The 26,041-nt window shown below is 50.9% G+C and overlaps 1 protein-coding gene across 2 annotated transcripts; it reads right to left on the bottom strand.

Moving 5' to 3' along the window:
* Positions 1-3,986: 3,986 nt before the first annotated feature.
* On the bottom strand, positions 3,987-25,946 carry RHBG (Rh family B glycoprotein). Of its 2 annotated transcripts, XM_073322764.1 has the most exons (11): positions 25,695-25,782; positions 23,131-23,267; positions 16,426-16,612; positions 15,279-15,429; positions 14,586-14,733; positions 12,898-13,064; positions 10,945-11,082; positions 9,580-9,713; positions 7,969-8,090; positions 6,747-6,820; positions 3,987-5,958 (listed from the first exon to the last, which is right to left on the bottom strand). In XM_073322764.1, exons 3-11 carry the CDS (start codon positions 16,590-16,592, stop codon positions 5,884-5,886), a joined length of 1,176 nt encoding a protein of 391 aa, XP_073178865.1. In that variant the 5' UTR covers positions 16,593-16,612; positions 23,131-23,267; positions 25,695-25,782; the 3' UTR covers positions 3,987-5,883. The 2 variants fall into 2 exon arrangements, with proteins under 2 accessions (XP_073178865.1, XP_073178864.1); XM_073322763.1 differs by lacking the exon at positions 23,131-23,267 and having other exon boundaries at positions 25,695-25,946.
* Positions 25,947-26,041: the final 95 nt, after the last annotated feature.

The following is a 26,041-nucleotide window of genomic DNA, read 5'->3' as shown; positions in this document are numbered from 1 at the left end:
TTCCACTTCTGTTCCACCAGACCCAACCGTAGAGAAAGATTTAAATCTGTCTGGAGAAGGGCTCAGATATGCAGTGTGACAATAGCTGGGAACTACCCCTTCCCCACCCCTCAACCTTTCCCACTACGCTATTGTTTGTCTTCTAGGCTCCCGTAACAGGCTCCTGCAAGGTCTGAGGTATGTCAGTGCCAAACATCCCCACCAAACCCTCTCCACTGGCTTTCCAGTCCCAGCCAGCACTCTGGGCTCTATCTCGAGCCCATCCTCATTAACCCACAGGCCTTAATTACCACTCGCGTTGTCGCCTGCGAGACAGAAGCAGAGCTGGCCTTCCGGAGCAGGAAGGGGAGTGAAAAAAGGTCTGCCCTGGCTGTCATCAATATATTGATCTTTCCCCTTTCTGCCCCTTCTACCTCTTGGTGTTTAATTGGCAGTAAATGAGACCAGTTGGAGGTGTTGTAATTAATGCCTGCCCACAACTCTGTCACTGCCGGGACATGGGATTGCTCTCTCTGGCTTTTCACGGCATACAGCCGGTCAGGAATCTTCTGGTGTAATGATTGTGACTGAAAAGATTCTGTCTTTGCAAAATCAGAGTGTCCCCCCAGGAAAAATTTCCATTTTTGCCAAAAAAAAAAAAAATTCAATTTTTCCCCCCTTCCAGGCAAGCTGAGCTCTTCAGATCTCTGCCTCCACAACCCCAGCCTGGCTGCCTCTCCAGTAGGTTGCATACAGATCCGTTGACAGGATTTGGGGCCTTAAAGAGAGGAAAGATATTCTGGTTCTAACGTGGAGGTACCCTTGAAATACAAGGAAAAGCTGTGCTGGCTATTATTGTCTAGCTACATTTTCATCTGACTCACACATTCGCCTGTGGAGCTCATTGCCACAAGGAAGCATTAAGTTTAGTGGAATTCGCAAAATGGACTGGCTTCATGTATACACCGAACGAGAACATCCGGATTTATCTTGGCAAAGAACAAACAATCAAATGCAAATAATTGGAGGAAGTGCTCAAAACCTCATGCGTCAGGGTCTGACTCAAGCTCTGTTGGATGGAGGTCAGGAGGAAGCATCCCCGGAGGCAGGTTATGCCATCGCTGCAGGGGTTCTTGCACCTTCCTCTGAAGCAGCTGGGGCTGGTCAGTGTGGGAGACAGATTCCTGGGCTAATCTGCTCCAGTGTCCTATGTTTGTATTCCTAGTCTGCTGAGTTCTTGCCCAGCGGCATTGCTGGGGCCGGAGTTTGGACCTGATGCACGTTTTCAGGAGGACAGTAGTGGACGAGAGATGTGCAGAGGGAAGAATCATAGAATCATAGAATATCAGGGTTGGAAGGGACCCCAGAAGGTCATCTAGTCCAACCCCCTGCTCGAAGCAGGACCAATTTCCAGTTAAATCATCCCAGCCAGGGCTTTGTCAAGCCTGACCTTAAAAACCTCTAAGGAAGGAGATTCTACCACCTCCCTAGGTAATGCATTCCAGTGTTTCACCACCCTCATAGTGAAAAAGTTTTTCCTAATATCCAATCTAAACCTCCCCCACTGAAGAGAGGTCAAGCCGGAGGATGCACGGTCAGCGGGACCAGAGGAAGTCTCTGGCATGGTGGCCAGCAGGGACAAGGAACGGAGACGCTTAACAAGAGACAGGGGCCAGCTGGTGGCTGTTGTAGGGGGACATGACTGGGCGTCAGAGGAGAGACTCGGACACGGGCCGTGGCCACCAGGGTGGCAGGTTTGACAGCGATGCGGAGCTGGAGCAGGGCTCCTGAAGGGACATGGCCGGGATAGGTGGGTGGGGAGAACACGTGAGGTGGGGTGTAGGGAGGCCAGAGAGAGGAGGGAAGCGACATTAGTCGAGACAGGCAGTTAGGGCACAGACAGGGGTCGGGGTGGAGGTGGTGGAAGAGCCTAGATGGGAGCTTGATGCCCCTCTAGCTGGAGATAACCACTTCCTCCGGCTGAGTGAACAGCCAGCGATTAGCTGCAGGGATGTCCCTAGCCAGATCTCAGTTCTGCATGCTGGAGGGGGGAGATGAGGCTGATAAGAAACAAAGTCCCCATTGATGAGAGAGGGGAATGCAGTACAGCCCTGCTCCATCCACAGCACCCATTCCCTGCAGCCTTGATGGGCAAGGAGCACCCTCTGCTGGAAGAAGCCTCTGGATTCTGCAGAAAAGGACCTGGGGATTACAGTGGACGAGAAGCTGGGTATGAGAAGAAGGCCAATGGCATATTGGGCTGTATTACTAGGAGCACTGTCACCAGATTGAGGGACGTGATTATTCCCTTCTATTCGGCACTGGTGAGGACACACCTGGAGTATTGGATCCAGTTTTGGTTCCCCCCACTACAGAAGGGATGTGGACAAATTGGAGAGAGTCCAGCGGAGGGCAACGGAAATGATTAGGGGGCTGGGGCACATGACTTATGAGGAGAGGCTGAGGGAACTGGGCTTATTTAGTCTGGAGAAGAGAAGAGTGAGGGAAGATTTGATAGCAGCCTTCAACTACCTGAAGGGGGGTTTTAAAGAGGATGGAGCTCGGCTGTTCTCAGTGGTGGCAGATGACAGAACAAGAAGCGATGGTCTCAAGTTGCAGTTGGGGAGGTCTAGGTTGGATATTAGGAAAACTTATTTCACTAGGAGAGTGGTGAAGCACTGGAATGGGTTCCCTGGGGAGGTGGTGGAATCTCCATCCTTGGAGGTTTTTTAAGGGCCGACCTGACAAAGCCCTGGCTGGGAGGATTTAGTTGGTGTTGGTCCTGCTTTGAGCAGAGATTGGACTAGATGACCTCCTGAGGTCTCTTCCAGCCCTAATCTTCTGTGATTCCAGTTGAGTGAGCAGGAGGAGCCAGGCAAAGTGGTGCCAAAGGGCGTGTCTACACTGAACAGAAAAAGGTGTACCGCCGAGTTTCAGCGCCTGGGGACCAGCCTCCGTGGGTATGTCTGCACCACTGTTTTTAGCCCTGTGAGCCCAAGACAAGTGGGCAGGGCTCCGAGGCTTGATGCCATGGGTTTTCCTTCGCAGGGTAGATGTACCGTGTAAGAAGGCAGACCTGCCCCCAAGGGGTCTGGGGGAAAAACATTTCCATCCAATTGCTTTTTTTTTTAATGGGAAATTGGGTTTGGGGCACAATGAAAATTTTCCTGTAACCAATTTCCCCAATTTCCACCTCTAGCTTGTACCACTGAGGCCTGGACCCTCAAAGATATTTAGGTGCCCAACTCCCATGGGAGTCCAGCACTTGTAACCCCAGGTTACAAGCCTGAGCAGCAATTCCTACACTGCTATTCTAAGCCCCACAGCACAAACTGGAGGTTGACCTGACCTCTGGGACTCTCTGCCACAAGCCTTTTGTTGCAGTGTAGACGTGCGCCATGTGTCCGAGGCTACAGCGCTCTCCGCTGCTCCGTGGCTCAGAAATAAAACGTACATTCACAGTGTGTCCTAGAAGTTATGGAAAATCCCCCTTCCCCTAAGAAACCTTCCCTTCTAAACTTTAATTCTTTGACAAAGGGGAGCAAAGTTGAAAACGGCATGTAGTTTCATTTCATTGGAATCTTGTGTGTGTGGTGTCCCTACATTTTGCTGGGGTGTGTGGATTTTCTTCCCCCCCTTTTCTTCCCCCCCACTGGAAAAGGCTGAAAGAGGGGGAAAGTCAGAAAACACACAATAGTTTTGGTTCAGATTTGTTTCATTGAAAATTCTAAGAATTTTTTTTGTTCAAAACCTTTTGTGCAGATATGTGACTAAGCCGAGTACCCCAGTACACTGTATAATAACACTTTCATCCATCGATCTCAAAGCACTTTGTAAGGGTGGCATGGGATCATAATCCCCATAGGGAAACTGAGGCACCGAGCAGGGAAGTGACTTGCCCAAGATCGCCCCATAGCACAGCAAGGAATAGAAGCTGGGTCTCCTGACAGCGACTCCCACGCCCCATCCATTGGGCCATGTTTCACCCCAAACAAAGAACGGAATCGTTCTCAATAAAAGACTAATTTATTTCCTTGTGGTTTGGTATATCTCAGTCCCCTCCATTGTTTTTAAAAATAAAGTGATTTATTAATAACCTCGTCGGACATGGCTCTTAATGGGGTGACAGTACGTTCCGTGAGCCCAAACGTGTGCAGTTTAAGGCCTGCTGGACACACCACTGACTAAATGGGTCTAGTTCTACCAGTAGGCCCACGTGTGGACGCAATTACATCAGTATGGAGGTGCTCTACATGGCAGGGGATCTCCGCCATTTTTTCTTTCTGGGGCCCCCACAACAGGCTATAAAAACGCCACGGCTCACTTGTGCCCCAACAACTGTTTTTCTGCATATAAAAGCCAGGTCCGGCGTTTGGGGGTAGCAAGCAGGGCAATGGCCTGGGGCCTCCACGCCACAGGGGGGGCCATGATGCTAAGTTGCTCAGGCTTCAGCCCCCAGGTGGCAGGGCTTGGGACCCCAGGCTTCCCCCCCATGCGGTGGGGCTTTGACTTTCTGCCCTGGACCCCAGCAAGTCTAAGGCTGGCCCTGCTTGGCGGATCCCCTGAAACCTGCTCATGGCCCCCCAGGGGAATATAAACTGTACTGGCAGGAGGTGCCTTGGTACTTGTATAGCTGTATCCATTGTAGGGGTTGTCCAGGCAGGGGCACTGGAACAATTGTATAGTGCAGGCGTTGCGAGCCATTGAACCAAACGGTAAATCCTGCCTACGATGGAAGCCAGACGTTTGGTTGCTATTATTCCTTCAAGCCAGCAAGAACTGCTGCACCCCTGTTCCACTGCTCCTGGGCTCCGGGATAGCTCTGTTTAAAAACGAACCCCACCCCTAGCCACCAGTTTCTGCAGAGCTGGTAGAAAATCTGTATGTAAAGCCAGCCTAAATCCCATGGTCAAGGCAAGAAAACGGGGACAACAGTTTGTAAAAAGGCTGCGGTTAAAACAGACTCCTGTTGCATCCATGGCACTTCAAATGGACACATCTTAGGCACCTCTGTCTTGGGCTGGTAGAGAAGGCTTTTGACCTGTCTTTCAAGACTTCTTGAATGATTAGTTACTTTCACGGTAGCACCTCCAGGGCCTCATTGGACTGAGTACTGCACAGATGCATAGTGAGAGAGAGTCCCTGCCCGAAGATCTAAACAGCTCAGGAAGGATTCGTTTTTAATACAGAGAGGGGAAACTGAGGCCCAGAGGGAGGAAGGGCTTGCCTGCAGGCAGAGCTGCACTGGTTAAGCCAAAGGTGTGTGTGTTATACCAATGCCCAAGGCTGGATGGAGGTGACCCTTTCAGTCGGAGCGCTTTATTTTGATTTAACTGAAATCAACGAGGAGCAAGTTTAAGATCAGCCACTGTTTAAACCAAAATAAGAGAATCCACTCAGTTTGCATCAGCTCAGTGATGCCAGTGTGTACGCCAGGCTTAAAAGACTGGCCTGATCTCACACCAGGCTTCTGACCAAGCCAGGAACTGAACCCAGATCTCTCAGTCTAGCCTCCCACGGCTTCCTTTTCTCTGGAAAGGAGCCTGGACAGCGAGTGAGGCTGAATGGGGGTGAAGAGGGCGTTAGCCCCATGGGAACGTTGATCCTGGCTTCCATTCGCTTCGTATTCCAGGCATGGGGTAGATGGGCAGGGACAGTCCTGACCCGGGGATCCTTGCAAGAGGAGGTGGGATGGGGTGGAGACCATGGCCTGGCTTCCTTCCTCCCATCACAAGCTGCTACTCCTCTGTCCACAACTCAGGCTAAGTCCACACTAACACCCCTTGCAGTTGGCAGATGCTCAGGAAATCTCCCCCTATACTGGATGGCTTGAATCAGGTGGGCCCATGTGGTTAGCAGGCTGAGGTGTGCCGATGCAGAGCTTAGCCAGAGAGGGAAATCCCATTAGACGCTTGCACTCCTTTCGGGGTCCTCGGAGTTCACAGCCGTCATGTACCCATCCTGATGATCCTCAGGGACCTGGATGAAACCAGAGACACAGGGTGACACAGGGTATTTTCCTGCTCAGACCAGCTGGGGACAATCAGAAACCTTGCGCGGAAGAGACGCTGACTGTGAGCCATGACTCTGGGCATTGATGGTGACCATAATACAGCAAGTGGCACCAGCTGAGGGCATGTGTTAGCATTAGACACAGTGATTGGGAAACTCTTTTCCTATTGTGGAGAAGGTGAGTGTTAGGATGTCGGTGACAGTTTCAGGGCAAATGCACCTATTTCCCAGCCCCCTACGGTCCTGGGAGGGGACCCACTTAAAGGTTTCTGGCTCCCAGCCACCGTCTCTGTCATGGCTGATTTTTTGTTTAAGTCTCTGGCCTGGGACTCAAAAGATCAGGGTTCAATTCCCAGTTCTGCTCCAGATTTGCCCCGTGACTCTGGACAAATCACCTGGGGCTACGTTTTCAAGCGCTCCCACTGGCGACTTTACAAAGCAAAGGCAGCTGCTGAGCGCTTTGGAAAAACCGGGCCTTTTCCCCTCAGCGTCTCAGTCCACATCTGTCAAATGGAATGGATCATTTTTTTGCCTAGTTAGGTGGCAAAGCTCATCTGGGCAGGGCCTGAGTCTCACTATGTGTACATGCAGCCCCTTGGCTCATGGGGCCCTGATCCTGGTCTTAGCTGCTAAGTGCTATGGTGAAATAAGTCATATGTGGCGCTCAGTCTGCTACGGCTCTTCAAACGAACCCCAGGGATCAGCCTCTGCTGCTTGTGGGACCTTGCCGAAAGAAGACGAAATCAAGGATTTACCTCCCAGTAGATCTGATCCTCGAAGCACTGTGTGTCTGGAGGGGACCCAAGCGCCCTGATTTTCAAAGTCGCTCCTGGGAAAGTAAAAGGAAGGGTGAGGGGAAAAGTTCGTCCCATTCTGCAGTCTCTTTTCAGAGGTACTGGTCACCTGCAGCTCCTCTTGTAGCCAGTGGGAGCAGCCAGGGCTCAGTACCACTAAAAATCAGGCCCACTTATTTTGTTGCCTGTATTTTGGATGTCAAACTTCAACTACCCAACTTTGAAAAACTTAAGAGTTTTTAACAGCTGCTGATTTCCCGACGCCTTGGTTTATGCTGACCTCTAGTGGCCGGACAGGGGTTTGGCACTCAGTGGTTATAGTATTTAATAGGGATTTATGGAGAACTAATTTCGAAGTGTAGACGCTACTTAAGAGAGGATTATAAGCTCCTTTATGTTCTGTGTCTGTACAGTGCCTAGTGCCCCGGGGGCCTGTCTGTGACTAGAACTCCAAAACGCTACCACAACACAAATAATTAATAATAGTAAAGTACTCGACTTGAGAATCGGGAGACCTGGGTTCAATTCTCTCCTCTGCCACAGACTCCTTGTGTGACCTTAGTCAAGTCACTTTAGGCCCAAATCTTGAAAGGGATTTAGGAACATAAATATCTTTGAGGATCTGGTTCTCATTTGGTTCTCTTATTGGCAAAATGGGGATAATGATTCTGTCTTGTCTATTTAGACTGCAAAGTCTTCAGGTCCAAGGCCATCGGTTGTTATACCCACGTGTGGTGCCTAGCCCAATGGGGCCCTGATCTCTGCCGAGATCTGTGCTACTGCACCATCAATAACTGCTATTGAATCAAACCAAAAATGCTACACTTTGTGGTCCCGAAGCCCTGTAGCAACGTTACCATGAGATGTTCCTGGAGTCCTAGGTGCCGACTCCGTGGGTGCTCTGGGGCTGGAGCACCCACAATAAAAAGTGGGGTACCACCAATCAGCTGTTTGGCAGCTGGGAGCGGGGCTTGGGGGCGGGCGGAGAGCAGCGGGCGGGAGCTTCGGGGCAGGGGCAGAGCCGGGGTGGGAAGAGATGGATCAAAGGCAGGGCCTCAGAAGAGAGAGCAGAGTGGGGGCAGGGCCTCAAGCGGAGCAGGGGTGGAGGATAAAAGTCTATGTTTCTGCCCGCGGTACTGGGACCACAGTGAAAAGATGCCCCATCAACAGGCACAAAGCTCACCCACGAGGCTCCCTCCGACCACCGCGAACCCCAGCGTGATGAGTAACGCGAAGAACTGGTAGGCTCCCTGGTACTTTGCCGTCCGGCTTCCATTGGCAATTAAAGGGAACACGTCGGCCATCCTGCAAGATCGGTAAGACCAGGTATGTGTTGGGAACTCCTGTAACTGATGCTGACCAAGGTAAGGCCTTGTCCCCATCACACGCCTGATTCATTTAAGGGGATAAGAATCTACTGCTGCTGGAAGTCAGTAGAGTTATTCCATTAGCTTGAGCTGTAGCCCGTCTGCTCCTAGTGCTGAAGGTCACCTGTTCAAATCCTGCCCATGGGCCAGCATCAAAGCCAGGTTGTGGGCGCTCAGTGCGGCTTCAGGGACTGATGTTTTGCTACTGTGGAACTAATGAAGCCATAGAGATGTAACCGTGAAGGATTGCCTAGATACAGAAGGATTCAGAGGCAGCAGAAAGGGTGCAGTGTTAGGGGTGTGGAGGATTTGGACAGTCCTCGACCTCTGGAGCTCACTCACTGCTTGTCCCCTGACAGGGGCTTTTTGGGGGTGGATCAGACGCATCTATTGCTGGAGGGGGAGCTTACTGTCCACAGCAGTGGATAGTCCTGCCACTGAGGAGCAATTCCCTTCACCTCCCCATACTCCGGTTTCCCCGTCAATATGGCTGCAATAATAATGTCCTTCTCCCAGGGGTTGCGTTACGAGGCAGAACTAGTGTGAGTAAAGCACCCAGGGTTGGAAGGTGCTCTAGATAGGCTTGGCTGTCAATGTTAGTAAATATCTGATGACTGAAATTTACAGCGGGGCAAAGTAAGAAAAACAAAAACGCTGCTTAAGAACTTGATTTCAGGCTGTTGACCTGTACATTTTGCCACGTGCCGCTGACTCTTTGCACCTTCGAGTTCTAAAGCTTCACCTTCCTGCATCTCTGCGTCTAGTCTCGTTAACTAATGACTGTCTGATGGCCTCTGTGGTCTGTCCACCCCCCATAACTTCCCCACAACTGTGAACAAGTAAATAGATAACTTGAAAAAGAAAATGCTTTAAAATAACCCTTTGTGTTATCCAGCGACCATATTAAAACATAGTCGTACGTTGCTGAGTCTCGCTGTAAAGCCTGGGTCTTCGATATGTGGGCTATTCCCGCCCCCCCATGCCCCGAGCAGCGTTGCGAACAGGTGTCGGGGGAGGGGATAGGAACTGCCCTGCCCTTTCCATAATACACACTGACCTTCTGGTGCTGGTACACAGGAAGGGGGTTCTTGGTCCTGAAAAGATGGAGAACGGCTGCTATAGAAATACCGTCTCCCAGGGAATAGCCGTGCAGTGATTCTCGGCCTCTTGGTGGCCGTACGGAGTTAGTGAGCAGAGGACAGGGTGGTGTGTTAGTGAACCGTGCCCGCTCAATGCCTAGCGTGCATGGAGCTGCCTAGATGTCACCTCCCACCCACTCCGTCACTGGCATCGGGTGGGGCGCGATTTACGATCGCAATCAAGGAATCCACTGAGGGGGGAGGGTTGGGATGAAGGATGGTCTCTTCCCGTCCTCTCCCCCCCCCGCCCCCCAAGTGAGTGAGACTGGCGTGCCGAGCGGCGCTCACCCGTCCCCGTAGACGTCTTGTGTTGCCAGAGCTGCCACCAGAGCTCCCAGGAGAGCACCCAGGACGCCCGGCATCCCATGGAGGTTGTGGACCCCGCACGTGTCCTGTATTTTTAGTCTGGCGTCCAGGATGGGCTGTGGAGAGCACAGAGGGGTTGTGAGGACATGAAGGCCTAGAGGCGCGTTCAGGGCACGAGTTCTGCAGCGAGTATCTAAGAGGCGCAGTGCAGGGGGTGGGAGGGCTTAAAGCAACCTTTCTGGACTGCCCTGGGGGCTGGAAAGCCCCTTGGTGTCACTGAGACATCCCTGGGGGCCTGTCTAAAGGCACGTCCACGCGGGACCCTTCTTACAGCAGTGTGGAGAGTACATAGATGGCTTCCTCCCTCCCCCTTGCGCAGGTTCAAATAGCAGTGTCGATGGCAAGGCAGGGCTTAGGCAGGCAAAGGAAAGACGCGCCTGACCCCTATGGGTATGTTTCCAGTACAAACCCTACACGGTTCTCTGCACGCACAAGGTAGCATTCCCGCTGTCTTCCTCCTGTGCCCCTGGCCAGAGCCGTTCGCTGCCACCCGCATGCCGCAGTGTGGACGCAGCTCGCTTTTCGCTGCGGCACATGGCCACGTGTACCCTACGCGTCACCGCCAGCGCTGTGTAATACAGACATGGTTTAGGCCCCAGCAGTCCCCACCCCCGGGCTTCAGGGCTGTTCTTGAGGCCTGGCCCCCACGGCACACCCGATGCTGGGGGTAGCGAGGCAGAGGCAGCAGGGCGGCTGTCTTCCACGGTCCCGGCGCTGGAGGAAACCTCCCCTGGCCCCAGCTGGGGTTTCAGGGCCTCTTTATGCTGCTCCAGTTCCTTTTCCCTGTGTAAAGGAGGGTGAGGGCCTTGCTAGAAGGCCTGAGTCTCACCGACCCCAAGGTCCAGCACAGTGGGCAGAAAGGAAACTTTCACCCACTTTGAGGGCCCTGGCTGGTGCGCTGGAGAAAAGGGGCCTTACTGCCAATGAGGATCAGGCCCCACATTAAAGGTACGTACGCACCCACGACACGCTCCCGTCCGTCGTGGGTAGAGTGCCTGAACAACATGCCCCCCGCATGGGTATAACTACCAGTGTAGGTTGCAAGGCACCGTTTAGGCAAGTAAAGACACACCTGGCCTCTGTGGGTGTGGACCCTACATGGCTTTCTACGTGCCCAAGCAGGGCCTTCCCTGTCTACACAGCCCGACGCTTCCTCCCGTTCCCTGGCAGGCGAAGTTACACGCCACTGTGTGACCACTGCCCGCTTTTCACTGTGGCGGGTAGCTCCGCGGACCCTCTGCGCCGCGGCAAGAGGCGTGCTGCGTAGACGTCGCCGACGGGACGTACCGTGAGGAATTTGAAGCCCAGGGTAGAAACGAGCCCAGCCAGAAACCCAGCGATCATGGCACCGAATGGAGTCAGCATCATCTCGCCTGACGTCCCGACCACGACCCCGCCGGCTAAGGCTGCGTTCTGAATATGGACCTAGAGAGAGAGCATGGGGGGAGGAGCTCAGTTCAGACTCCCGCACCCACCGCTGGTCAGGTGCGGTGAAGACTGGAAGGAGAGGTGGTGAGAAAGTTGGGAAGAATTTCAAAGTTGCGTCTGGAAGGCACGGTTCAAAACAGCAGCCCCTCGAAAGGGAAATCTTAGAAGGCCCAGAGGGAGAGGAACTGTCCCCATAGTATCTACCAATGGTATTTATGTGGGCTTCATCACTACAGCACCAGAGCACCTCTCAGTCTGCAGTGTATTTATCCTCACAATCTCCCTGTGAGGTAGGGCAGCACTATTGCCCCATTGTGCAGATAGGGAGACTGAGGCACAGAGACTGAGTGACTTGCCAAAGGTCACAGAGTGAGTCTGTAGCAGAGGAGGGAATAGAACTCAGGTCTCCCAAGCTATTGGGCTAATGTCCTAAACACTAGGCCATCCTTCCTTGCTGCCTCTGGCAATATCCTTGAGAGTTTTATTGAATTAAGTTTGTCTCTTTGGGCTCCCTTGTATTAAATGAATGGTTTGTGGTGTTGTGGGCTGAGATTATTTGTAACCTCTCAAGGGGCGGGGGGCAAATGTGACAGATGTGAGACCTGGGGCTTGAAATGACTATAATGACCAATGTGCCAGACAAGAATGGACTTTTAGAACAGAAAGCGCTAAGTGGTTTTCCTGGAGAATAGTTGGGGGCAAGGAATGCAAATTCCCCACCGCTAGTTACACCAAAATCCAGCCTTTTGAAGCTACACCCTGAAGATCGCGTCACTGCCTGCTGACGGCCTGGTACGTGAAGACAAGATGAAAGGCCCAAGCTGTATAAAGGAGAGGCTGAACTGTTCATGGCGGCGGTGAACTGACACAGGTGTGAACTTATAACCATGGGGAAAACCTGATTGGGGGTTTTGAAGGACTGACACCTCCCAGAGCCCGAGTCTGGAGTTGGAGTGGGCTCTAGTGAGCCTTTCAGCGTGTGGGTAAGTTCTTGTATTGTTTTAAATAAGTTTTCTCTGTAATGCTGCTACCTTAAGAATAAATACGCTTGCTTAGAAAGCGTTGGGTGGTAACATAACTGCGAGCAATTACGCTGCTCGTTGCTTTCTCTCCAGAGGCTGCTTGTGCAGCCTGACTGGCTTGCTGGGAATATCACAATGCAGCCTGGAAAACCCTCAGTCAGGAGGGAGAGAGACGGGGGTCTCTCTCCAAGCAATGTGAGGGCTGGAGAACTGGGAGCGCCTGGTGGACCACGATGGGGGAAATACAGGCATCCTCAACTGTGATGCCCATAATCCCACCTGCTCACCTGTCCACCATCTTGGGAAGGATGGTCCTGGCGAGACAGGTCTGCACAAAGGGAGCCCCACTCTTGTGCATCTCTGCAGGTCGCCAGGCTCAGGGCTCCTCTCCTGCAGAGCCTCGGGGGTGCGTAGCAGAGTCCACACGGCCAAAAGACTGAGGTTCTCATTGGAAGGGGGAAATGTGTCTGGCAGGAGACTTGGGGGTATGGGTGGCGGGTATCGAAGGCCAAAGGAGGCTAAGCCTCCCCTAACCCAGACCATGGCCCCCCTGAGGCCTCCCCCTTGGTCCTCTTCTCCCCTGAAGCCAGCAGGGGCTCAGCTGCAGACGACGGCCAGTGGTGGCTCGGGGATCAGGCCAGTCGTGAGGGTGGTGGACTCGGGGCTCAGGCGTGCCCTTGGGAGGAAGGGGCGGGGCTGGGGGCTAGCCTCCCCGAAGGTAGGGTTCACCCACCGCCCATGCTTGGGGAGTCAGCAGCAAAAAGACAGAGCTGCCACTGAGTTGACTCACCATGTCCAGTTTGCCTTCCCCATTGATGAGGGCTGACGTGGCAAAGGTGGCCAGCGTGCTAGCGGCCAGGGAGAAGTAGGTGTTCATGACTGTCCGCTGCTGGTCATCGCCACAAGCTGTAATGGCAGAGTTGAAGCTTGGCCAGAAGAGCCATAGATAGATTGTTCCTGCATGGGAAGGAATTAGGAGTTGAAAGCAGATTTGGAAGGCAGGGAATCTCCCACAGACCTGATGGGGAATGTTCTGTGAATGCTTTTGCTTTGATCAAAAGCCGCTTGTTGTCAAAACCAACTTTTTTTGACGGAAAATGGGTCTTTGACCAAAATGTAAATGGGCATACACGCTTTTCTTCTGGGTTGAAATTTCCTGTTTTTTCCATTGAAAAAAACAGAAAATGGAAGACTAAGTGTTGGATTTCGGTTAAATCAAAACCTAAAACACTTTTACCAAAAATTTTCAGTTTCTGATTTTTCAACGAAAAGCGCCCCCCCCCCCCCCCCCCCCCCCAGTTTATGGAAAATTCAGAGGGGAAAATGTTGGGTTCGAATCCATGCTCTAGAAAAGACTCAAAATTTGACTTTTCTGATGGAATTTTCAGGTTTGGTTTGACATAAACGCCCCCCCCCAAGAACTGCTGCTGAGCAGACAAATCAGCTATTCACCCAGCTGTTTACTGAGAGAGTTGTTTACTGTTTAACAAAGGACTTTTCTAAGTGCCCTATAATACACATGCTTGCTTGGATTGTTTTGAAACTTGCTGTACCGTATCTCTGCCAGTCTATACTGTTATGGTCACCACTTTTACAAGACTCTAATATATTTTGTACAAAGCATACCTTGTGAGAGATCATTGGAAAACTCATATCCCGCTGAACATTATTGTCCTGGTAAAATATGTGTATCAACATGGTATGGTAAGTTATAAGTTTCTACTATATAACATTGCTGTAACACAGGGGTTCTCAAACTGGGGGTTGGGACCCCTTAGGGGGTCACAAGGTTATTACATGGGGGGACACGTGCCGTCAGCCTCCACCCCAAACCCCACTTTGCCTCCAGCATTTATAATGGTGTTAACTATATAAAAAAGTGTTTTTAATTTATAAGGGAGGTCACACTCAGAGGCTTGCTATGTGAAAGGGGTCGCCAGGAAAAAAGTTTGAGAGCCACTGCTGTAACGTGTTCCAGAGCTAAAAAGGCAGGTCCAAACCAGTTCTTCAAAGACGCATTAGCACCCCCAGCCAGGTGTTAACGAGCTGTCACTGGCTTAAGCAGCCAATCTTCAGCAACATGAAGGTGTAAACAAGAAATTCACATGTCATCACAGAGATGGTTCAACCCGTAAGTCCCCAAGAAGCTACTTGTCGCCTGCACCCCAGTCAGGAGTAATCCTCAGAGAGGGGAGGTTGGTATAAGAGAGAGACAGAGGCCTCCTCTGCTCATGACATCAACAACTCTCGAAGAATTGAACTAAGAGGGGAGTGGTCCCAGCAGCTGTTCAGTGGTCCAGACGGTACCCTGGGTAATGTCACACTGGGACAGGGTTAAGGGTCCAAATTTGGAGTCATCTGAGCAAGGGGATCTCAAGATAAAGCCCCCTAAAAATACCACAGACATAGTTTTCCAATTCGTCAGATGTTATTTTGGCCCCATCCGGGGCTCGAGCTACGTGTGTTCTGAGTCCTTACCGATCATAGCAAAGAGATCTGAATGGTACACGGAGCCTTCCCTCTGTCTGCTCTTGTCCAGCTGGGGCCGATACAAGATCCGCGAAACCATCAATCCGAAATAAGCCCCGAAGGTGTGGATGGTCATGGAGCCCCCAGCATCCTTTGCCTGGTTGGTACAGGAAGCAAAGGATGGTGCTGAAAAGGGGGCAGGAGGTAATACAGTCTGTACCACCACTGGGCAGCATGTTTTCAGCCCAACTGCGCTTAGCAAAGAAACACGGATTCGACAATATTGAAATGTTTCGCAAATTCATGTCGGTTTTGTCGAAGGCTTTGGTGAGCAGGGGAAGGGAGGGAGCCCTAAAAAATCTTTAGAAATCTAAACATTTGACTTGAAAACTATTTTTCATTTGGAAGCTTCCTGGAATTTTATTTTAAAAACAGTTTTAAATGCTTGCAAGAAAACATAGCTAGATTTATTTAAAAATAAAGGTGGGGATAAAAACCACCCAAAAACTAAATGAAAATAATTACGCTTTGGGTCAAATTAAATGTTTAGTTTGACCCAAAACAATTTTTTAAATTTTATTTAGCCACTGAACCAACAAGTCAGGTATTTGCTCAGCTTGACAACCACGCTGTGACCCAGCTTAGAACAGCTTAGAACAGCTTCCTCTGGGGAACGGAAGAGCCATGAAAAGTGTGACTTACCCCAATGACGCTGAGCAGGACGAATTCATTAATACCAAAGAGTGTGACTTCAAACAAGGCCATCAACAGCAGCTGGATGGGGCTTGTCTTGCCCAGAACTGCTCCGAAGGAGATCAGGACAGCTCCGGAGCAGAAATCGGCATTGATCATGCTAGCAGGAATAGTGAAGAAAGTAGAACAGGTTGCAGGAGACTGTTACCCCAGGCAGATTGCCAACACAAGACCAGTTTCCTCTAGATTTAAATGGTGCAGGGACCCTTGCGCCTGGGTGAATTTCAGCCTTCAGTTTAATGGATAACGGAGAAGATTGTGCACTTGACAGTCTGGGAAATTCACAAGGGTCCCCAAGAGAAAAGCTTTCCAGAGAAGGAACGGCAGAATCGGTTAGCAGGTGTGATTGGAGACTTTGGAACAGAAATGCTAGGCTCATCTAACGAATGGGTGGAAGGGCTAAGAACTGAGCTGGAGGATTTCACATCTGTGAAATTACCCAGCCGGTATTGTGGTCTGCAGGAGGCCAGATGATCTATTGATCCTTTCTAGTCTCGATCTAATGAGTGAAAAAAGCCCTTCTGTTGTTCCGTGTATTACAGTAGCCTCAACTGAGATCAGAGTGCATTGTGCTAGGTTCTGTCCATACACACAGGGAGAGATGCGCTCCGCCCCGGAGGCGAGAGAAATGAGCTCTTGTTATCCCTATGGTACAGATAGGGAGCCGAGGCCCAGGGAGACAAGGTCACAAGGGGAGTCTGCAGCAGACATGGGATTTCAGCCTAGGCCCTCTCATGCCTACTGCCAAATCCGCTTTTGACTGCTGCATAAATGAGCAAATCAGGCTGAGGCAACACAATGACGTTCTGATCACAAGCATGTCTGACATGAACATCTGTGCGGCTCCCTGGCTTAGAGCTGGACCCGGAAGGAAAGCTGTATGTGTGACTTCACGCCACGTTACCATCTATCCGAGTGCCTCTGAACCTTTATCCTTGCAACCCCTGGGAGCCAGAGCAGGGCTGTTCTTCCAGTTTTACCAATAGGGAGCTGAAGTACAGAGACTTACCCACTGTCACACAAAGAGTCTGTGGCCAAGCTGGGAATGACCCACCTGACATCCTTCCTCTCTGACACCTGGCCTCCAGCCACTCACCTCTCTATTCCGATGTGAATCTTGCCATTGTGAAAAGAGTGGAAAAAGCCTTGGATCAGTGTAGACCACTGGATAGCGAACGCCGCGATCAGGAAGTTAAAGGCTACGCTGCCAAATCCATAACGTTTCAGGAAGGTCATCAAGAAGCCAAAGCCGATGAAGATCATGGTGTGGACATCCTGGAAACCTGGGGAAAGCATCACAAATGGATTTGATCCCGGGGGAGAGGGAACTTGTCAACACATTTTCTGAAATATTTATTTCCCCCCACCCCACCCCAAAAAACCCTCAAGTATCGACAGCTTTTTGACATGCTCCAGGATTGGTGCAAAATAACCCAGGAGGGGAGAAATCCACAAAAATGTTGACTTTTTTTTTCCGTTTTTTTTTAAATCTGAATTTGAAACTGCCTTTGAACTTCAAAACATTTTTAAACTTTCTGTCAGGAAGAAGAGCCGGAGAATCCACCCCAGAGGATATAGGTAGACTGCAGTGCTAAGATCATCCTCTCAGCACAAATGCAGGTGAGCGTTTCCCAGGACCGTTTCTTTCCCCTCTGCTTTCATCAGAACAGAGAGCAGCCCCCAGCCGGCTCTAGGAAGCCATCATCCAGGGCAAGAGAGCAGCCAAGCGACCTTGAGAATTCGCCGAGCACGGACGTGCCATGTGGCCCCGTTCTCTGGGGCTGCCCCATGGAACGATGACCTCGCTGAGTGGCAGCTGCGCAAACACTGTACCTCACCGCTTTGTTCTTCCACCGTTCAGGCGGGACGTAAAAAGCAAGGTCCTGACATTAAAGAACCTGTGACACCTTTCGCAAGAGCTCTGGGGTGTCTCCTGGACATTTTCCAACTGGAGCCACTCCCCCCACCTCCCCACTTTTCAGAAGTGAAGAATCAGAAGTGCAGTGCTCCACTCCAGACGTGGCTGCATTTCAGTGGGGGACAGGTGACCCCTGTTCTGTAAAGCACTTTGGAATTCTTCGGGCTGACTAGTGCTACGAAAACCTAAGTCCTGGTTAGAAGCATCATGAACAGCGTTGCACTTGTAAGGGCGACATTTCCACCCAGAATCTTACACGGTGTTACTGTGGGAACATGGACAATAATTCTTAGCCATCGCAGAGCACCTTTCCTGCCTAGATCTCTCCTTACAAAAGTGGGGAGCGGTTACAGATCATTGCTAGTTCTCGTGATTTTATCACAAGTCTCGTGATATTTGCTGTTCTTGATAAAGCCCTGCTCTGGGAGTCAAGTGGTGGGGGGAGAATTCAAAGCCACTTCTAGCCCTCATGTCTGCAGAGAAAAGCTTGCAAGTGCAAGTGAATCTAGTGCACCCTAAAGGCTCAGAAACCAGACAGAAGATAGATAGAACCCGGAATTTTGTTTTTGTTTTTTAATCTCACAATTTTAAGCCAATATCATGATTTCTTTGGGTGCCTGAGCCATGATTTTTTTTGAACCGTTATGGAGTTCGCAACACTGTTGCTATTATCCTCATTTAGCATACAGGGAAACTGAGGCAGAGAGCGGGGGAAGAGGTTTGCCAAAGGTCACACAGCAAGTTAGTGGCAGAGCTGCAAAGGGAACCAAGTTCTCATCACTCTTAGTCCCTTACTGTAACCATTAGACCAAGTGGGCTGTTTGTCCAGTTAAACCAGTTGTAAATCCAGAGTGACTTCCCTGACTCCAGTGGATTTTAGATCAGTGAAAACCATCACAGAGATGTGGCATGCCAAGCCACTTGTGGAATCGCTCTGAAACCAGTGCGCCAAATGCAGCTGGGAATAAGGTCTTATTCTCCCTGGTCCAGCACCTCCTGTTTTCATTCGCACCAGTGCTAAGCATGTGCACCGCACTATGGGCCTGATTCTCACTTCCGCTATTAAGGTCCCTTTGCACTGCTCTGGCAGCGTGAAAGCCCCTTTCACTAGGCTAGAGCGGCATAAAGGGGCCTTTGTGTAAATGAGAATCAAGCCATCAGCACTGGGTGGGTATAAAAATGATTGTAACTTTCATGCCCGGGGGAAGGGGGGCGGCGGAAATCGGGTCTATAGCAGGAACAGCAGCGAACCAGAGAGCTATGCGAGTACAGGGTCTGCTGTGTTCTCTTAAACTCTCCCCCTTCACCACCCCCAGCACAGAGATCTGCCAGCTTCTTCACCACCCCCTCGTTCCACAGGAGTTAACACAGCCCACAGAGTGCCAAGATCCTGCGCGGGTGTAAACCGGTGTCACTCCACGGCAGCCAATGGGACTTCACCGATTAACACCTGGGTAGCACCTGCCCCTCCGTCTCGTCACCTCGCTGCTGCCAGCGTACGGAGCTAACACTCGACACTGGCGACAGTCACAGGTACAGGCTTTCGCTCATGGCCTCCGGCCATGCCACCGTGTGCTCTGCATGGAAAGTGACTAAAGTAAATATAAACTCTGCAGGTGCACAAGCATTAGGCTCATGATTCAGGAACAAAGCAAGGGCCTGGTCTTGTGGTGCCCTGCACCCTGTGGGAGTCCTTTGCTCTGGTGTGAAGTGGGTGTGAAACGGCGCCTGCCCGATGCTCATTTACGCCAAGACCCTTTACGCTGGTCTGGCAGGTCTTAAAGAGGAAGTAGACTCATTACACTCCTGCTAAGATCCTGCTTCCCTTGCCAGAGTGGTGTAAAAGGCCCATGGTATAAAGGACACTCTGCATCTACCACTGTGAGGATCAATATATTAAAGATGACAAAACGTTTGGGAGATCTACCAATGACAAATGCTATCTCAGAGCCTGGTATGCTTAGTTTATGATTTTGTAGCATTTTACACTTATTTCATACTAGTGCCAATAACAACCCAAGGGGCCCAATGCTGATTTACACCAGGGCCCCTTTACCCCACTCTGGCAGTGTACTTACATGTGCTTGACACCCGTGCTCTGCCCAAGTAGAATAAAGAGGCCTTAGTGTAAATAGGACGCCCGCGGGCGCAAGGTACAGGGCAGTGGAGAATGAGGGGGCATCTACCCTGCAAAAAAAGACCCACGCAGCAAGTCTCAGATCCTGGGTCAACTGACTTGGACTCACACTCCAGGGCCAAAAATAGCAGGACATCTGGCCCTCAAGGCTCTGAAACCCAGTGTGCAGGGAGGGTCTCAGAGCCCAGGCTCCAGTCTGAGCTCGAACATCTACATGGCTATTTTTACCCATCACGTGAGCCTGTCAGTTGACTGGGGCTCTGAACCTCACTGCTGTAGGGGTTTGGTGCAGGGGGTTGGTGTTTGGGGGTGTTTTTGCTTGTAGTGTAGACATGCCCGGAGATGCCAGGTCTCCTAGCTCAGTGGCGTGGTGGAAAGTGTCCTCCTGTGTGTGCAAATGGTCCTGGGTTCTAATCCTACCTCAGATGGCACAGAAGAACTGGTGAGGAAGGTTGAGTGATCACAGAGCTAGGCTGAGAGTTGGGAGACTGATTTCAATCCCCTGCTCTGTCACAGGCTTCCTGGGTGCTCCGGGGGCAAGTCTCTCCCTGCCTCAGTTCCTCATCTGTATAATAGGCCCTGCCCTGCTTCCCAGGGATGGTGTGAGGACAAATACACTAACGATGATGAGGGGCTCAGACGCTATGCTAACAAGGCCAAGATGTGGGTGTAGACAATTGTGGGGGACTTTACCCTCCTCCAGAAAACATTGTGGATTGCATTAATAAAGAAACCTCGAGCTTGGGCCAGAAGCTCGTCTATCTCCCTTTATTAAAAGTGGACAAATTCAGGCCTGGTACAAAGCTGCTCCTGGAAGCAATATGCAACAACTCTGCCACCGCCCAATAAAAAAAAAGTTGTCTACCCCCGGCTATCTAAGGCCTGGCCTACACCTGAGACGTCGGTCGCCCTAACTGCGTCGCTCAGTGCTGTGAAAGATTCTGCGCCCTGCAGGTCTCCTTAACCCCTACTGTAGGGGCAACTAAGTTGATGGAAGCATTTTTCCATTGATCTCGCCACGGCCTCTCGGAGGGCTGGATTATCTGCACTGAGGGAAAAATCCCTTCCCTGGATGCCGGAAGCATCCACACAAGAGCCGCGCAGCTTCAGCTCTGCGGTCGTGTAGACGTACCCTAGGCCACCTCTTTCCTGATAGAAAGTGCATGTCTCTATGTGTTGAATGTGTGTGTGTGGGGGGGGGGGGTGAGTAATTCTCTTTCAGCTCTGGGTGGAGTTAAGAGTTGGCAGATGAAACTGGGAGAACCTGTAGGACGTCCGCTCCTGCTAAAGCCTGACTGCAGTTATGCGGTTGCCCTGCCTTCACCAAGGCCGAGCAGCGTAGGTCTCAGCCCTGCATCCACGTACCCCGCCTCTTGGGCAGGGGTTCCATGAGAGCAGGAAGCGGCATGGATCGCAGGCTGTGACGTGCTGATCCGCATGGTAAGGGGAGTCCTGGGAAGCCTAGAGGCAGGGTTCGCGGTGAGCTTTTGGTTTTGTGCCTGGAGCACTGTTGGTCGCAACTTCCTTTCCCCTGGGGAGGGGGTGGGAGAAAATAAAAATGACCCATCTGGCTGCAGGAGTCTTGATCCAACTGAAGAGGCAGAGGTGTGTCAGACTTGGGAGGAGAGTCAGGTGTGGCTCGGGGGGGAGCAGTTCACGTCTGTCCATTGGCAGAGCTAGGAGTTGAAAAATGTATCCTGAGTCCCAGGCCAGTGATCTGTGTGCTAGGCAATGCTGCCACCCTACACACTATTGCAGAACCATGAGGCCAACGTTTTCAAAAGTAACCACTGACTCTCAACTCTCTGTTGAAGTTACTGGAGCTATGTTGATTTACACCAGCTAAAGATCTGGTCCAAAATTGCCCCGAATTTCTCTTAAAAATCAGGTACTTGTCTACACTTAAAATGCTACAGCAGCAATGAGCTACTGTGGATAATCCACCTCCCCAAGAGGCGATCGCTAGATCGACGGAAGAATTCTTCCGTTGCCCTAGCACTGTCTACACTGGGTGTTAGGTTGGCTTAACTACACCACTCAGCGGTGTGGATCTTTTTCATGCTCCTGAGCAGTGTCGTTATGCTGAGCTAATTTTCTAGTGCAGACCTGGCCGAAATAAAGACAACGGCCTGGCCTACACGAGAAAATTATGTGTTCATAAATCCACACCCTAACCGACGTAGGTAAGCTGACCTAAGTCCCCATGTCGACACAGCTAGAAGAAATTCTTCTGTCAACCTAGCTGCCGCTTCTCAGGGAGGTGGATTACCTACGCCAATGGGAGAACCCCTCCCTTTGGCATAGGTAGGGTCTACACTGAAGATAGTGTTTACAGCCATGCCGCTGTAGCATTTCCAGTGTAGACTAGCTCTAAGCACCTTTTCCAGACCTGCAGAAGAGCTCTGTGTAGCCCAAAAGCTTGTCTCCCTCCCCAACAGACGTTGGTCCAATAAAAGCTATGATCTCACCCACCTTGTCTCACTAATATCCTGGGACTGACACAGCTATAACACTGCAAACCTAATTTCTCTTTCACTTGCTTTGCAGCGTTAGTTTCAATCTATTTCATGCTGCTCCCTTAGCTAAGGCAAAGGGGGCGTGTTTTCATTATTCCTGTAAGTGTCTGATCCGTATCTGTTTCAGGCCTGGCAGTTTTGCTGGCTGCCCTTAGCAATTTGACCAGGACATCAGGATTAATGACCCTGGTTCAGGACAACAGTCACGGGACTTTCCATCCCCATGAGTGGTCCGAGCCTATGTTTTGCAATCGCACTCATTCCAAAGAGCGTTCCTCAGCAGCGCACCGACCTCTAACCTTGTCAGTACTGGAGCAGGGAAGCGTCTGCAGTGAGAAACAATGCACTAGATGGTACTTCGATTGGAAGTTCTACGTTCTGGATTCATACAGCACCTTGCACTGTGGGTTCTGATCCATGATTGAGGCTCCTGGGTGCCACCATAATACAGATAAGGAATAGTAATAATAGTAGGATGGTACTAAATAGTAATTATAATTAATAGATCACATTGGAGATTTAAAAACATGTGTCTTTCTCAACCAGAACCTGATCTAAAGCCTGTTGGAGTCAACAGAAAGTCTCGCAGTGACTTTCACAAGCCAGGTCCTAAGCTGTAAAGTGGTTGTGTCTATGGTTAAGTTTATGACCGATCCACACAGGGTAGAAATTTGAGCTGGTCGGAAAAATTCCAACCAAACAATGTTTCATCAGAATTGCCAATTCGGTGAAGTCAAAAGGTTCCATAGACACAGTTTGGCTTCACCAATGTTCCAATGGGCTAACTGGGGCAGTGGGCCAGGCATCCAACCCTGGGGGTCCGGCTCCTCTCCTTTTCATGGAGAATGTTGAAATTTTTTGTTTTCATTCCAAATAGGAGTGAAACCCAATTTTGAAATATCCAAATCCCCCATGAAACGGAACTACTTTCCCCCACTGTGTATATCCCACAGTGGCCCATGATGACAGCCAGCATGTGGGAACATTGAGCAAAGTTCTGCAGAGAGCAATGAAAATGGTTAGGGAACTGGAAAGCATACAAATACGTACAAATATGTTGTTTGTATAGCTATGCCAAGCAGTGATTACTACCAACTAGAGCCCTCAACCAAGATTAGAGGCCAATTGTGCTAGAGACTGTGTGTGCAAATAGCAAGAGACATTTCCTTATGAGCATGTCTTTGCTGCAGGGGGAAAAAGGTGTGTTCTTAACAAGCATTAAAAGCCTACCACAGACAAGGTGGGCGAGGTCGTATCTTTTATTGGGCTCACTTCTGCTGGTGAAAGAGCAAGCTTGCGAGCTACCCAGAGCTCTTCTTCAGGTACCTTCTCTCTGATATCCTGGGACCGATACGGCAACAACAACACTGCAAACAGCAAAGGAAAGTAGCGGAGGCAAGGCAGTTGTAGTTTTGACACAAGTTTGCTGGCAGACTAAACTACAGGCTCCCCTACAGTAGAGATGTAGGGCAAGAAAAGCATACCATCTACTTAACAGCACGTATAAATCCAGTGTATGCATAACTCAGTACAAAGATCTCCTTTATTAGCTTAGGCGTTCGTTATGTTGATAAAGGAGCGGTGTGCAGTGTGAGGTTATTACAAGAGATGCACTGTCAAGCAACAGGTGTTCTCCGGATATTAACACCCCTCCGGAAGGCTTCTAAATGAATGGCTCAGGATTTCTGCAGTATTTGTGCAGTCTCTTTGAGTATTTCCAAAGTTCAGCGTGGGCCTTGCTATTTCTAGTCATGACCCAGTATTTCTGAGGGTTCCTGTCTAACGTTTCAACTATAACAGGCCAATATTTCTACAGCACAGTCCGTGGGAATGGACCAGTCATCCTACAGTGCTTCGAACCATTGCTTGTCAAGCTTTTGGTCAAGCAAAGCCCACTCCTTTCTAACTAGGCAAAGGGAGATTATCTCCATCTTAAGAAGGGAAACCAAGGGTAAGTCACTGCAATAAAAAACCCACGGCACCCCATCTCAGAGCCCAGGTCAACTGGCAAGGGCGGCGGGGCTAACAATTGCAGGGTAGATGTTCGGGCTTGGGCTGGAGCTCTGGTTCTGTAGACCCACGTTCGGGCGGGGTCTCAGAGTCTGGGATCCGGCCTCAGCCCAGACGTCTACAGTGCAATATTATATGGCCGCACCAGCCCATCTCAGCTGGTCCAGGCCAGCCGTGCTCCACGGGTCTTTTATCGCTATGTGGACATACCCCAAGGCACAGAGAGCCTGAGGCTATGTTCGACACTGCCGGCGGAGGGTACCGATAGCTTCAGGGAGCATTCATCTACCTGGCGTGGGTACCGACAGCAGCCGCAGCGCAATCCCCCCGAAGCTAAAGCAGGCTGCCACAGCTTCGCTGCCATTGGTACCCAAGCTGGCGGAGGTCGAAACCTGCTTACACGCTGCAGTCACCCCCTGAGGGATTTGCCCAAGGGATCTTGTAGCAGAGCAGGGGGTTTGAACCCTGTTCTCTAGCGAGCTAGGCCAACCGCCTTGACCCACAAGACTATTCTTCGATGAGGCCAAGTGGAGCAAACGTCCCCTGTGGTGCTGCAAGTTGCCGTTGTGTGATTCCCAGCATTTAAGCTGGCTCTGATTGCCACAATAAGAACAGATCTCAACCGAGGAATGAATGAATCCCTGAGCAGCCTCATGCCTCCCTTCCAGGCCCTTGACTCTTCGTCCACCAGCCCTGACTACCATTTGCTGTTGAAGTGCAGGCCCCCACGGAGCAGCTGCTTAGCAATGTCACTCACTGTCTGCTCCCCCCGAAGTCAATCGCCTCTTTCAGGCTTTAGGTTCCAAACGAGCCTCCAAACGCCTCTGCTCTGCGAGGGATGTCCTGGCACACAGAGGCGCCTTTCCCAGAGGCCAGCTCTGAATTGCAAGACCCCGGGAAGGGATTACCGTTTGCCTTGCAGCTGCGCTGCCCACCAACTCCCGCGCGCGCAAGGATAATACTCTGAGTGCTTTTCAACCCACACGCCCGGCACTGGCCTCGCTAGCTTCTCCCATGCTCTGCACAATGTTTCTGCACCAAGAAGAAAAACCAAGAGGGTGCCAACAGCGGGCACCAGCTTGGGGCACTTCTAAGTTCTTAAATTCCCCCTGAAAGTTATCACCCACCAGTCAGCATAGCCCAGATCCTCTGGGCCTCTAATGTATATACACTTCCCTTGGTGCCTGAGCCACAAAGATTGCTGCTGTTGCTCTTGATTTTACGTGGAAAGTGCTCAGATACTACGGGGATGGGCTGCAGTTTTATACCCCTAAGATAGATAGACTGTGAGTCTGATACAGCTGTAGAGGGTCATATTTTATGACTGGAGGTCCCTGGTTCAATCCCAGAGATCAGCCAAGAAGGTGGCTGTTATATAAATGGGGGCTCATCTGGGGTTTAAGAGACTGTGGGTGTCACACACTTGAGATGAGCATCCTCTGTCACAGAGAGGGGCCATGGAACATCTGAGGCACGGAAATGCGTGGGTTCCCCTCCTACAGATGGCATCTGACCATGGTGATGGGCAATGTAGGTGGGACCTCCTGAATTTGGGGGGGGGGGGGAGGCATAGCTCAGTGGTTTAAGCATTGGCCTGCTAAACCCAGCGTTGTGAGTTCAATCCTTGATGGGGCCATTTAGGGATCTGGGGCAAAAATTGGGGGTTGGTCCTGCTTTGAGCAGCGGGTTGCACTAGATGACCTCCTGAGGTCCCTTCCAACCCTGATATTCTATGACCGAGGCTGATGAAGCAGGAGCTGAGTGCATGGATGGGTTGTACTCACTCGGGTAGCGAAAGTAAAAATCGTTGTCCTGGTTGCTTTTGTTGTGGTGGCTCAGCTCCTCGTGCCAGAGTCTGGCGCTGGTCTCTTGATCGTAGCGGACGAAAAGAGCGAAGAGGATGATGGTGAAGAGCTGGAGGAGGAAGCATATTGCTGGGAGCTTGAGCCTGAGGTTGGTTGTGTGGCCAGACATGCTCCTGAGGAGGAGAAAGAAGCGTGAGAGAGATGAAAATGAAACTAATCTTCCAACCTGGCCGCAGGTGGAAGTTAACAAGCTGAGGCCCTTGTGCCAAGACTTTTGTTAATTACTTGTAGAAAGCCTCGCCCACCAGTCAATGAGTTGCCAGCTG

This window comes from Lepidochelys kempii, chromosome 24 (assembly GCF_965140265.1).
Source record: "Lepidochelys kempii isolate rLepKem1 chromosome 24, rLepKem1.hap2, whole genome shotgun sequence".
NCBI lineage: Eukaryota > Metazoa > Chordata > Testudines > Cheloniidae > Lepidochelys > Lepidochelys kempii.
This window is presented reverse-complemented; position numbering and strand designations above follow the sequence as displayed.